At 49.8% G+C, this 13,230-nt stretch overlaps 1 protein-coding gene across 3 annotated transcripts in view; it reads right to left on the bottom strand.

The window, feature by feature from the left end:
• Nucleotides 1–6,410: 6,410 nt before the first annotated feature.
• IGF2BP1 (insulin like growth factor 2 mRNA binding protein 1) overlaps nt 6,411–13,230 on the bottom strand; it is a 40,059-nt gene continuing 33,239 nt past the window's right edge. For 2 of the 3 annotated variants that reach the window (XM_005890350.3, XM_005890349.2), the window contains 6 exons: nt 12,520–12,642; nt 11,950–12,069; nt 11,086–11,160; nt 10,244–10,375; nt 9,710–9,823; nt 6,411–6,671 (listed from right to left, as the gene is read on the bottom strand). In XM_005890350.3, the coding sequence (XP_005890412.2) occupies nt 6,579–6,671; nt 9,710–9,823; nt 10,244–10,375; nt 11,086–11,160; nt 11,950–12,069; nt 12,520–12,642 (657 nt within the window). In that variant the 3' untranslated portion in view covers nt 6,411–6,578. The remainder of the gene's footprint in view (nt 6,672–9,709; nt 9,824–10,243; nt 10,376–11,085; nt 11,161–11,949; nt 12,070–12,519; nt 12,643–13,230) is intronic. The other variant, XM_014476528.2, reaches the window with a different exon arrangement.

Raw genomic sequence — 13,230 nt, forward strand, 5'->3', positions numbered from 1 at the left:
CAGAGGTCTGACCATCTCAGCAACCAGATCCCCCAAACCCTCCCTGAGACATAGACTCTCTCACAGCTTTCAATATAAGTTTCCTTTTATTTTGAAATTGAAACAGCGGAATCAAGTGATTTGTAGCAGAAACAACTTTCATGGGAAAGAAAACTGGAGTGCTCATCCAGCAAAAGAACAAACTCCAAAAAGTCTGAGCCAGCCGCCCCATCTTCCCAGACCAAGCACAGGGCAGATTAAAGAGTGGGAGAAAGGGTACAATCAAAATTTGGTGGTGACGGCTGGCCGATCCCCAGCAAAGTACAATTTTCAAAGTGGCCGCAGTTACAGAACAGGGTCACACAATCACAGGCACAAGTCCCCTCCAGTCCCCACCAAGTTTTGCCTTCATAAAAATCACTTTCCACTTTCCTAAGTGATGTCTCAGGACTGAACATGATTCACTTTGCCTCAGGAGAAGGGACTCTCTTATTCTGGTTCCTGGGATCAGGATCAACATGTTGGAGTAAGGGGAGGATTCAAGTGGTGGTAGAGAATGTTTATTCCTCCTGCTAACTCATTATCTGCTGAAATTCATTCTGAACACCTTTACACTGCAGTAGGTTACAGAAACTTGACACAAAAGGGTTGCAAGTGCCCCCCGCCCTCGCCCCCACCCTCCACAGGTTGAAACGGTGAGTCCAGACTTCAGCACCGCCACACACACAAAGCCTTTGTTCCGTGGGGCTGAGTGAAGTCACCTGGCTGAGAAGCAACAGGGAGAGCACAGACAGGAACTCACTGACAGGAATGAGGTGCGGGGTGGGGCAAGCCAGGGGGGCAGACTGCAGAAGCTATACCTGTTAGAATAGCACATTATCTTAGACCAGGTGCAGAAAATTGCCAAAGAGTGAAACTTATTTGTGGGGGAAAAAAAGAGAAATGTTTAGGGAATTAAAACAATCCAGCGGTCACTGGAAAATGTCTCCCTCTTAAGAACTTTTTTTTTTGGCTTTTTTTTTTTTTTAATTTTTTGGAAAGTATTTTTAAGGTAATATTTTTTTTCCTTTGGAAAAAGAAATCTTTTTCCCCCCCTAATCTAAGCAAGTGGAGTTGCCACTACCTAATTTCTCTCTATTGTCTTGCTAAGAGGTAGATAAAACAAAAGTGAAATGGGGCTTCTATGAGGAGGTCCATTAGAGGGTGGGGAGGGGCTGGGATCGCCCAGTGGAACTCCCCGACTACAAAGGCTCCTGACGACCAGAGGACAGGCCCTCGGCCTCTCAGGATAAGGGATCCTGCTCCACCTCCAGAGCCCACCGTCCCTGTGAACACTGGGAAGGGGTAGAGAGGTGGAGAATCTCAGAGAAACCCTGTTGAAGACGTCTTAACTTCGGCTTCCCCAGGCTTCCTGGCTGTGGGGCTGAGTGGCGGGTTCCAGGCCAGGCCCCACATCACACCTCCTGGCAGCCTCCTCCGGTAGAAGACAGGAGGCTGCCCCGCTCTGGTAGGAGACAGGACGCCCGTCCTCTCCGCCCCCTCTGGTCCAGCAAGATATGGCAGGTGAGAGCAGGGCAGGCTGCAGGGAAGAGGTGAAGCAAGGGTCCCCAGGCCGAAGAAGGCAGAAAGGGGGGCCTAATGACCAGTCCTCTCAACCCAACCAATGAGTATCTAGCAGGTATGCCTATTCCTCAAGGACAAACCTTCTGTGGCACAAGCCTCAGCTCACTCCTCCTGGCTGGGATCCACCCCCTCACTCACCAGTCCCAGCCCTCGTTCTAATCTCACTGTGAGGATTGAGGTAGTTAATCCATTTATACTGTAGCATCCATCATCTGTGGTTACTCAAAACACATGCCCCGAGGAGCTTCCTGCTATTTCACTTAAGAAAAAAATTCTTTTGTCTCGTCCATCCAGATTCAACCAGACTAAGGCACCAGTAATGGTGCCATCAGACTGTGCCCCCAAGGAGGTGCACAGGGCTGAGGGTCAGGGCTGGGGCTCCGGCCCTCACCCTCTGAATCCACCTTCAGTCATGAGGCCTCCTCCCTGTCCTGTACCCCAATAGAGAAGCCTTATGTATCCAAAAGAAAGAAACTGCAGTTTTCAGCTGGTGTTGCCCTAAGTCTGAATACAAGAGAAAAGCCCTGCCTCTAAATCGCCAAGAGTTTGGAAGGGAAATGGCTTTATGTCCCCTGGCACCGAGGATCCTTCTTCCATCTTCCTGCAGTTACAGGGGCAGGCTGTGCTGTTTTCCTCCTACCGGTTTTCAACAAATAGGCATGTTTTGAACATCAAAGCCTCTAGGATCTCCGCATCAACACTTCAGGGGAAGGAGGACCCCCACCCTTGAGTGAGAGAAAGGAGGGAAGGTGGAGTAGAGGCAGAAGCTCGGCGGTCCCTGGGGGCTCTGTGAGGTAGTTACGCGGCACCGCTGTTCCCAGTGTGGCAGAGAGCATGTCTGGGGTGGGAGGAGGGGAAGGCACCCTGGAGAGTTAACTGAGGCCCCTCCTCGTTGCCAGTCTGCCAGGCCTGAAGAGAACTCGCGGTGCTGTCTCTGCAGTGGGGGCGAGGGATGGAGCGCAGCCTCACAGGGAGGAGCCCCAAACCCCTCTCCTTCCCCAAAGTGCAACCGGAGCCAGTGGACCCCTTCTCAGCTCCCTGTGCCTTGGCACGTACCGCCCCCACATCCCCCAGGAGCCTCAGAAGGGAAGGGCCGGGTCTTTTAGCCCATACAGTTCCCAGGACCTCTCCCCCTCTCAGACAGCCCAGGTACGGGTTCAAAGGATGGTTATTGCTTTGATTCAGAGATGGCGTCTCTCACAGCCTGTCTTTGGCACAGGGGAAAATGGACACACAGAACCAACTGGAGGGCTCCCCTCCAGTGTTCTCTGGGTTTTACATGGGGTCTCTTCTGCCAATCGTGAGGCATAACTTAACAGAATAGCCCCCACCGGTCCCAGAAGCGGAGAGCTCAGGGTAAAGGAAAAGAAGACTGAGAAAGGACCGAGAGGAGCGCAGGAAAGAGTAGAAGGTGATGAAACTCCCTGTCCCTAAAAACGGCTCTCTCCTCCCCAGGCCCCTCTGAGGAGCCAAGTCCACAACCCAAACCGCAAAAGGCAACCAGACCCTCACGGGCCATTGGGTGTCACTGTCAGATGCAGCTTCAAAGTCAGGGAATCAAACCATTTTGGTTTTTTCATGTGTTCCACAGAATTAAAAAATACATCCTAAAAGTGATGGTCTTTTCTTAAAAATATATATGTAGCTCACACACATATCAGAGCACAGAAGTTGTTTTTTAAAAGTCACTCTTTTCAGATCATCCAAATCTCTCAAGTGCATTTCACATTAACTTGTTATCTCACCAAGGATGGGGAAATGGAGGTGATGTGCAGGGGGCGGAGTTGCCCCAAGACCTTGCCCAGAGGTCAAAGGTGGAACCACCAAGACAAGCCCTTTATCCTGCTAAACCTTAACCACCAAACCATATTCCTTTGTTTTCCGGTAGCGTAACTTGCACAATTTTCCTGCTGGGCAAATATCAGCCATGCCGAATCCAGGTTTGACAGTCCCTTGCCACACTCCTGGTCTCTTCTGGGAGCTGAACCAGCCAGAGGGAAAGGATGTGGGCTGCAGGTGTGATGGGAGCAGGATCCCAAGGAAACTGAACACTGCAACAATCCCATTTCAGGTACTGTGGGGGGTTTTATTCTGATGGCAGTTTTGAACCAGATATCAAAGCATGCTTGCTGCTGGAAATTCACCTTAAATCACTAAATGGCCGATGTCTGAAGTTATCTGCTTCATTTTGGAATAAAGCATATAGAGCCAGAAATATAAGTTGGGAGACCCTTTTCTGTGGTTTGGACAGGTGGGAAGCTTAATTAAACTGGCCTGGTATCATCTCTAAAGGCTTTCCTGCTTCCTCCTCTTTGGGGCAGACAGTTCTGGGGTCTACAAAGGAACGTCATGGGAAGAAAGTAACAAGACACCAATGAGGCAGGAACCCGTCCCCAGCTACATTCCCAAATCCCTTGCCCCTCCTTGCCACCCACCATCCTAAATCAAGGATTTGTAAGTGTGGGTCCACTGTTAGAATCAATCATATCAATTGAAAGAAGATGAGGAGACAGAAGGGCCAGTTATCTGTTCGTCCCTTGGTCTACTGATAAAGACCAAGAATGGCAAGATGGGACTGAAATGCATTAAGTCACGATACATGAAAAGCACTGCACGGCAAGCCGGGTGGACCTCTCTCGGGGCGAGAGGGTGGCTCTGTCTCTTCCACCAATGGAATCTTGGCTCCCATGTGTTTAGAGAAGTATACGTTTTTTAAGGGTATGTTTTTCAGTTATTATTTCTCTCCTCGATAAAACGGAGGCAATACTTTAAAATATCTCAACAGCACCACTGGTGGGAAAAAACAACCGGGGTGCCCTTTAACCAAAGGGGGGAGGGGAGACCACAGGCCAGCTGTTGGAGGCTGTTGCTTCGCCCTTGGGGCCACAGCTCTGCTGGGCCTGTCAACCTCATCAGGCAAGGTCTTCCTGGGAGAGGTGGGTGGCTTAGAGATCAGAGCCTGGCCCTGGGCTCTCTCACGCCTGGGCCTTCCCTCTGGGCCCAGCCTCCCTCCAAGGGGCAGCGCCGGCTGCCTTTCCCACAGGGCCTGTTCTCCATAGAGACTTCCTAAAGAGTTACACTGGCTCATGTTGTAAGAAATTATGAAACATAACTTTCTCATTTTTTTCTTTTCATTAAAAAAATAAAATATTCAAGACTATCAGCTTCTCTTTTGCTTTGCTTTTCTTTTTTATATAAAATATCAGCAAGCCGCAAAGAAAAAAAAGATTAAAAAAAAAAAGAGGTGGGGGGAACAAAAAGGAAAGTAATTGCTGAGGTAACTTCATACCTTGAGGTAGTTTACTTCGCGCACAGCATTACCTGACTGACTCCGCCCACATGTCATGGTTGTCTGGTTGTTACTGTTGTTGCAATGTTGCAAGGAGGGGAGTCCCGAGCATGGGCTCTTCCACACGCAGAGGCCTTCCTCCCTTCCCAGCACACTGGATAGCATTGTCCAAGGCAGCTAAAGTGCACCACCTGGCTAATATGCACTGACGATCAGCACACGAGGAGGGGAGGCCAAACCTCATTTAACTGACGGCTGCTATCTTCCACGAGGGCTGAACTTAAAATGGGACCTTACTGAGCCTGGAAAATTAATAAATTAAGCTTGTTTACCCTTTTGTGCATAATGCTGCTGGTATTTTGAATTTTGTTTCTTTTAGGCACACATAACATCACACCGACGACTCGTGGAGGCAGAAACCATCAGTTAAATACGCCTCTAGGATAAACACAGAAGCAAATAGTCTCCGATTTACTGAATATTCATAATAGATGCCAAATGATGGACTTCAGCTTTTGCAGGAGCTCAGGGTCGGGTTGCACATCCCACCACCACCAAGGGAACAGTGCCGTGGTGGGGGAGTGCCCCACAACCCCCGCTTCTGGGAGCCAGCCCTTAGGAAAGCACATGGCCAGCGTGAGGGCACAGTGGCAGCCTTTGGGGCCACTCAAGTCCTCCATGGAACTGAGACTTTATCAAGGGGAGTTAGGCTCCCCTTCCCAGTGCTCGTATCCAATCATTAAAATAGACTTTAAAAAAATATAAAATCTGCCTGAGAATGGCAGGAATCAGGGACAGTACAGTGGTCAGCCCCTGTCCCGCGGAGCAGTCAGTACCACCCATGCGCTCCTGGACACGACGTGGGACTTTCATGGTTAGAGGGACATGAACAGGGCAGGAATCTTGGTGGGGAAGCCCCGACCGTGCGGGCAATTTGAACTGCACCAGTTTCTTAAGGTGGTGATCTGGAATCCATCAGCCACAAGGGCACTCCTTTTAAACGTGGATTACTATATATTTTAATCATCTGTCTCTCCCATTCTTTATTACTCGCTGTTCCTATAGGTTGGTTAGGAAGGGACTGGAATTAATCTACAGATGCCGATGTGTCTTTTCCCTTCGAGTCAATAATATACACAAAGCAATGCATTGGTTCCCACTTTTGCCAGTAGCAGAAAGATGAGCTAACCAGTGTGAATACAGGAAGAGGTTATGTCAGGGCACGAGAATAGAGGTATTTTAATCAATAAACCAAGGAGGAGAAGGCTGGAAGGGCTTTAGGGTCAAGAAGTAAATCATCCTTTGAGATTGATTAAAACACCCCTCTGCATGTTTTAAAAACCTGAAGGAAATTTTATTTCTCTTCCCACTGGGGTCTGACCAACCCTCTCGATGAGACCTGGAGAACTTAAAACAATCCACGTTTAAAAGCACCCTGAGCTAGAATTTCCAAGGTGACACCCTCAGGGATGGGCAGTGTTGGGCCAATTGGTTGGGTGTTTGGGGCTGAGAGATCAGGGTTCCTCACTGGAACAACTTTCTCAAGCACGTGGGCAAACCTGATCTACATCCCGGCCCAAGTGTCCCTGATTCCCGCTCATTCTCAGGCCTGCGGGGGAGATCATGCTCTCGATTTCGGCCTGTTGTCCTTCAGCCGACATGATGGGGGTCGACGTGAAGGGGCTGGTCACTTCCTCCGGGCCTGGGCCTGGTTACTCTGTCCCTTTTGGTGCAGCTGTTTGACTTGGGCCAAGATGTCTCGTATCTTCCGCTGAGCCATCTGCACAGAGAACACGTGAGAGTGAGGACCTTCAAAGGTGGGGAGAGACAGCCCTACTGGGGAGACAGGCCACCGGGGTTTGGATCCTGGCAACAAAGAGATCACATGGGACTTAAAAGAAAGGTAAGAGAAGGCTGAGGGTTACAGTGACAGAAAGTTTCTTTGCCTCTGAGCAGACCCTGAGCACCCACTGGATTCATACAGGGGAATGGAGGAGAAAAGCAGTATAAAGTCATTCATCAGAATTTAAAACATGACCAAGCTGACACACGTTTCTGAACTCAAGGGGGCACTCCCTAAGTTTCCAGGAGTATGTGTTGTCAGGAGGTCAAAAATCAGAAGGCCTTGTCACCAATCACAACTCCACTATGCATTTAAATATCCTGGGAAAGGGGATGAAATGGAATAACCAAAAGGAAGTGAAGTAAGCTCCACCGTGACAGTGGAGAAAACAAAGGACCAGTATCTTTAACTCTTTGCTTCTTAAAAATTTCTTCCCTATGAACAAAAGCTTGGTGAGCGAAACCAACTGTCAACTGTGATTCACTTGACAGAAAAATACTAGAATGTCTGCTTTCCATAAGATGAGTGACTGATTTTCTTGGTTAAAGAGAAAAGTTGGTCTACGTTGGAGAACGAATGTGGAGTCGATATTTTTAAATGTTAATGCCTCCTGTCAGCCCTGTGCGTAATGTTTTACAAAGTTTTTCATTTAGTTCTCATTCTAACCAACAAAAAATACCCCCCTTCAGTATTTAATACATCCTGGCTCTTCTGCATCCCTGAATACATCATTTACTCTCTTAACCTCATGTTCCTCATTTGTACTATGAGGTTGTTATGAGGATGACATGAGTTAATAGAGACCACACAGAATGGTGCCTGGTGTGGCAGGAGCACCCACAAACCTTAAGATAGTTTTTGTGGCTATTCAGTTCAGTCGCTCAGTCGTGTCCGACTCTTTGCGACCCCATGAATCCCAGCACGCCAGGCCTCCCTGTCCATCACCAGCTCCTGGAGTTCACTCCAACTCATGTCCACTGAGTCCATTGAGTTGGTGATGCCATTCATCCTCTGTCGTCCCCTTCTCCTCCTGCCCCCAATCCCTCCCAGCATCAGGGTCTTTTCCAATGAGTCAACTCTTCGCATGAGGTGGCCAAAGTATTGGGAGTTTCAGCCTTAGCATCAGTCCTTCCAACGAACACCCAGGACTGATCTCCTTCAGGATGGACTGGTTGGATGTCCTTGCAGTCCAAGGGACTCTCAAGAGTCTTCTCCAACACCATAGTTCAAAAGCATCAATTCTTCGGCGCTCAGCTTCCTTCACAGTCCAACTCTCACATCCATACTGCTAAGTCACTTCAGTCATGTCCGACCCTGTGCGATCCCACAGACCGCAGCCCACCAGGCTCCCCCGTCCCTGGGATTCTCCAGGCAAGAACACTGGAGTGGGTTGCCATTTCCTTCTCCAATGAATGAAAGTGAAAACTGAAAGTGAAGTCGCTCAGTCGTGTCCGATCCTCAGCGACCCCATGGACTGCAGCCCTCCAGGCTCCTCCGTCCATGGGATTTTCCAGGCAAGAGTACTGGAGTGGGTTGCCATTGCCTTCTCCATCACATCCATACATGACCACTGGAAAAACTATAGCCTTGACTAGATGGACCTTTGTTAGCAAAGTAATATCTCTGCTTTTCAATACACTATTTGGTCAGAACTTTTCTTCCAAGGAGTAAGTGTCTTTTAATTTCATAGCTGCAATCACCATCTGCAGTGATTTTGGAGCCCAAGAAAATAAAGTCAGCCACTGTTTCCACTGTTTCCCCATCTATTTCCCATGAAATGATGGGACCAGATGCCATGATCTTCGTTTTCTGAATGTTGAGCTTTAAGCCAACTTTTTCACTCTCCTCTTTCACTTTCAACAAGAGGCTTTTATTTCCTCTTCACTTTCTGCAATAAGGGTGGTATCACCTGCATATCTGAGGTTATTGATATTTCTCCCGGAAATCTTGATTCCAGCTTGTGCTTCCTCCAGCCCAGCATTTCCCATGATGTACTCTGCATAGAAGTTAAATAAGCAGGGTGACAATACACAGACTTGACGTACTCCTTTTCCTACTTGGAACCAGTCTGTTGTTCCATGTCCAGTTCTAACTGTTGCTTCCTGACTTGCATACAGGTTTCTATTAATGGCTCCCAAAGGACTGTCAGAGAAAGTTGCTACGCCACGCTGGGGTCTGGGTTCCTGTTTGGCCCTTGATTTCACAAGCAGCCTCAGGTGGGCCACAAACCTGCTGTGACAGGCTTATCCTCTGGAAATGGAAGCAGTGGCTTCCAATAGCCTTCACAGCCTTCCAGCTCCAACAATAGGGGGTTTTAGGAAAACCCCACTAGTTTCAATCATCCTGTAACCTGAATCTGATATTTGCCCTCCTTTCTAGACTCTGGGGTCAGTCCCAATGCTGGGCACTGCTGACAGGCTCACTGGAAGCAGCACAGAAATGGATGGTGAGTGCCAGGATGAGACCAGGAGACTGGAAGAACTGGAAGCAAGGATGGAGCAGTGGTTCTGGGAAAGGTGAAGGAAATGCACTGGAAAAGGGCAACCCATGGTGTTACCCCACAAACAAGACTGGGCAGTGGCTAAGACCCATTTCTCTTCTCCAGTGCAAAAGAGAAGGACCACGTGGTTAGACGACAGCGAAGACTATCAACATATAACATACGACATGTAACATTAACAGTTACTGTACATAACATATACCCACGAAAATAGTCAAATCATTGTCCCTACAGTCTTTTTTTTTAAATTTTATTTTATTTTTAAACTTTACAATATTGTATTAGTTTTGCCAAATATCGAAATGAATCCACCACAGGTATAAGTCCCTACAGTCTTAAGAGGGAATAAGACATCTACACATCACACCCTATACCTGGAAGAGAAGAGTGACCCAGGCCAGAGGCAGGCAGAGTCCTGCTCCTCTGATCCCCAGGTTCCTGCCACCCTCCTGTGATGGGGGAGTGCCATATGTACCTGGCTGGCATAGAAATGCCCAATGATCTTGACGATGACCTGGTCGTTCTCATCAGGGGTCTGGTCTCTTGGCACCACCACCTCAGCTGCTGTCAAATTTTGCAGCTCATTCACCTGGGGGCAGAGGCGGGAGCAGGACAGATCAGAGAGGTGCTTGAGTGCTGACGGTGTCAAACATGGATGGCAGTGGAGGGAGGGGAAAGAAGTTTAGTCACTAGCTGGTAGAAACTGCAGGATTCAGGAGCTGAGCTTGGAGAGTAGAATCAAGTAAAGGGGCAAAGGGCAAGAACTAAGATTGAGCAGACCTGGAAGATCCCCTGGAGAAGGGAATGGCCACCCACTCCAGTATTCTTTGTCTGGAGAATCTCACGGACAGAGGACCCTGGCACGCTACAGTCCATGTTGCAAAGAGTCAGCACAACCAAGTGATTCACACTCAGAGATCACTCAGGGTGGGGAAGTAGGGGGCCAGGGCAGAGCTTTCAGGTTCAGGGACTAACATCCAGAGCTTTCAACCTGACCCTCATGGCTCACCGTCTTGCCACCTTTGCCAATGACCCGGCCGGCTGCTGACGCTGGCACCCGGATATGGGTCTCCAGCTTTACTTCTTCCTTGGGACCAAAGAAGTTCTCCTCCTTGAGTTTTCCATAAATTCTTCCCTGAGCCTGGGCAAAGGAGGTCTTTGTTATGTTGGCAGTACACATATGTATGACAAAAGGGAAGCTCCCCACGCCCCACTCCCTCGTGAGGGGTAGATCACCACCTAGGACAGGTGACGTGAAAGGTCCACAGCCCTGACCTGTCAACACTCCTTCTGCTCACTTGTAACACTAGGAGGCCTGGGCAAAGTAACTGAATATGAATACATAACTCCCCAGGCGAATACAGTACCTAAATCACAAACCAGACCTAAGGGGTCTGGGAGGCTTGCATGGACTCAGACAAGCAGTGAATGGCAAGTCAAGCCCTGAGTGGCAGCTGGAGGAGTCACTCAGTGGCCGGCTGCTGGTCACTGTACACAGCCTAAGGCTGTCCCCATTCTCCATCCCTCCCTAGACCAGAACAAGTTACTTTATTAGCTCTTTGGCTGTCTGTCAGAAGTCCGAGACCCTAGAAACGTAGCAGGGACATAAAGGAGAGAAGAGCCTTCCTTAGTCATGACAGCAGAGGGCAAGGAGACGGCCTTCCTTTCCGTGTGCCTATTCACTCTCAGGAATCAGAGAGGGAAGGCAATAGAATGCAAGTTGGATGTCAGTCTGAAAGCAGCTGTGCAGCCCCGAATTTACAGGGAAGCTTAAAATCTGATGCAGATTTGCACTCCCACACAAACTTGATTCCCCTGGGTCCTACTCGAAAAAATAATAAAGATCAGAACCTTGAACTGGGCTTCTGGGGGTCCAGTGATGATGACCATACGAACTTTGGAGTCTGGAGTTTCAGGAGGAGCAATCTACAAAGCAAACACTGGTCACAGATAAGCCCTCTATTGCCCTCTCCTCCAGAACCCTACCAACACCCTGCTTCCACTTCCCACTTCTGATGGCCAAGAGAGTGAAGAACAAAGACCCCGCACCCAAGGCTATTGCCCCTGTGCCAAAACTCTTAGGAGGGCACAAGTGCATTTGTTTCTTGACGTTTTCTAAGTAGGGCCTCCCTGCTCACCACCCAGAGGGGTTCAGTTGAGTCCAGCCAAGAGGTACCCCTGGTGGTGGTGGCAGTACAGGGGAACAGACTGATCTCCTAGAGAATCTCTGGGAGCCCTTATTCACCAGAGAACATATACTCCATTTGACCAAAATCCTCAGACCACTAAAACCAGTGGCTTTAGACTTGTGAAATTTAACAAGTATTCGTTCAGGTTCTCCCTGACCAGGGAAGGTGGAAACAGCTAAAATTTACCCAGCAACCACTGTGCACCAAGCACTGAGCTGGGGGCTTTGGCTGCATCATCTCAGATCATTCTCATCACTACTATACTGATGGGGAAATGAAGGCTCAGGTACTACAGCTCAAAAACTGGGATTGAACCCAGGCAGTCTTGCCTGAACTGAAGCTCTCCTGTGCTACGATACCACTTCCTCCCTTAGTCTGAAAGTGAAGTCGAAAGCAAAAGGAACTGGGACCCCACAGGAGAGAGCCCTAACACTAGGCAAATGGGGTGTCTGAGAACAAAGGAGAGGGCGATGGGAGCAGAGCGCCCTCCCACCCTGGGAACCAGAAGGAGAACAGAGCTGGTCACCTTGATGGAGGCGCTGGCGAACCGGGAGAGCTGCTTGATGTGCTGCCCCTTCTTGCCGATGATGGCGCCCACCGCCTGGGCGGGAATGAACACCTGCACCATCTCCTGCTCTGGAGCCTGCTGCCAAGACAGGACATGTCATTAATGCAGCTCGAGTCAAGGGGCACAGCCCAGAAGCCCGTCCATGGCCCTGCCCTGCACTGTCAAGGAAGAAGGGCTGCAGCACCCAGACACCAGCCTGGGCGACATGGTCTGCAGCCCTCCCAAGGCCCCAGAGAGACAAACGGAAGAAGCTGGACCAGACGAAGAGGACGAGTGCCGCCAGCACCCGAGGCTGCTGCCCCCAGGGCTGAGGCTCTGGACGCCAGCACGAGTGGCCGGGAGCGCTTCCCTCTCCTGTGAGTTACCAGCTATCAGGCTCCCACGATTGCCCACAGGGCTGAGACTCTGGACGCTAGCACGAGTGGCCGGGAGCGCTTCCCTCTCCCTGTGAATTACCAGCTATCAGGCTCCCATGAGGAGTTGAGCCCTAAGTGAGCTCACGGACAGCCCAGGGTCCCCTGCACCTACCATAAAGGAGCTGTAAGGTGCAGCTCCAGTGACGCTGCTGGGAGGTGGTGGGACTGCACTGGAGGAGGCTGGGAAAAGACCTACAGCTGCCAAGTTCAGTCCGGGGATGAGATGTGACTGCAGCTGGGGAAAAGAAGGCAAAGAGAAAGAGGTTGGCTCATTCGGATGGGGCCTGGTAGCTCTTGTACGTGGTGCTGGCTGAACAGGAGGGTGAATGGGCCAAAACAGGAGAATGGCATGCTCTTGCCCCAAACCTGCCTGCCCCTCTGGTATTCACAACACTCACATGTACACAAGGGTTCCCACCTCTGAGGTGAAGGGACACTGTTTTAGACCCTCAGACGTCCTTCTCCAGCGGTCGTCCCGCTCTGATGGAGGCAGACCTCAGACTCACAGCCCGTGACAAGGTGGGAGAGATGGGTCTCTAACTTCTAAAACTCACATTTTTGGTCATGTGACCCACATCCTCACTCACCTTTAAAAACCGGATGAAAACTAGGAACCCTCTCCCCCACTAACACATAGCACATAAACACAAAGCTTACAGGGGGACCACAGACCCAAGACTGGATCCCCACTTGCACCCAGGAATCAAATGAAGAACCCCTATTAATTCAGTGTTAAAAGGACTGATCAATCTTGAGGCCCAAAAGCAAAGTCAGTGTTCCCAGGACCCCACCATGTGAACGCCCACCCACTTGGAGACCCACT

Source organism: Bos mutus, chromosome 19, assembly GCF_027580195.1.
Source record: "Bos mutus isolate GX-2022 chromosome 19, NWIPB_WYAK_1.1, whole genome shotgun sequence".
In the NCBI taxonomy this organism is placed as follows: Eukaryota; Metazoa; Chordata; class Mammalia; order Artiodactyla; family Bovidae; genus Bos; species Bos mutus.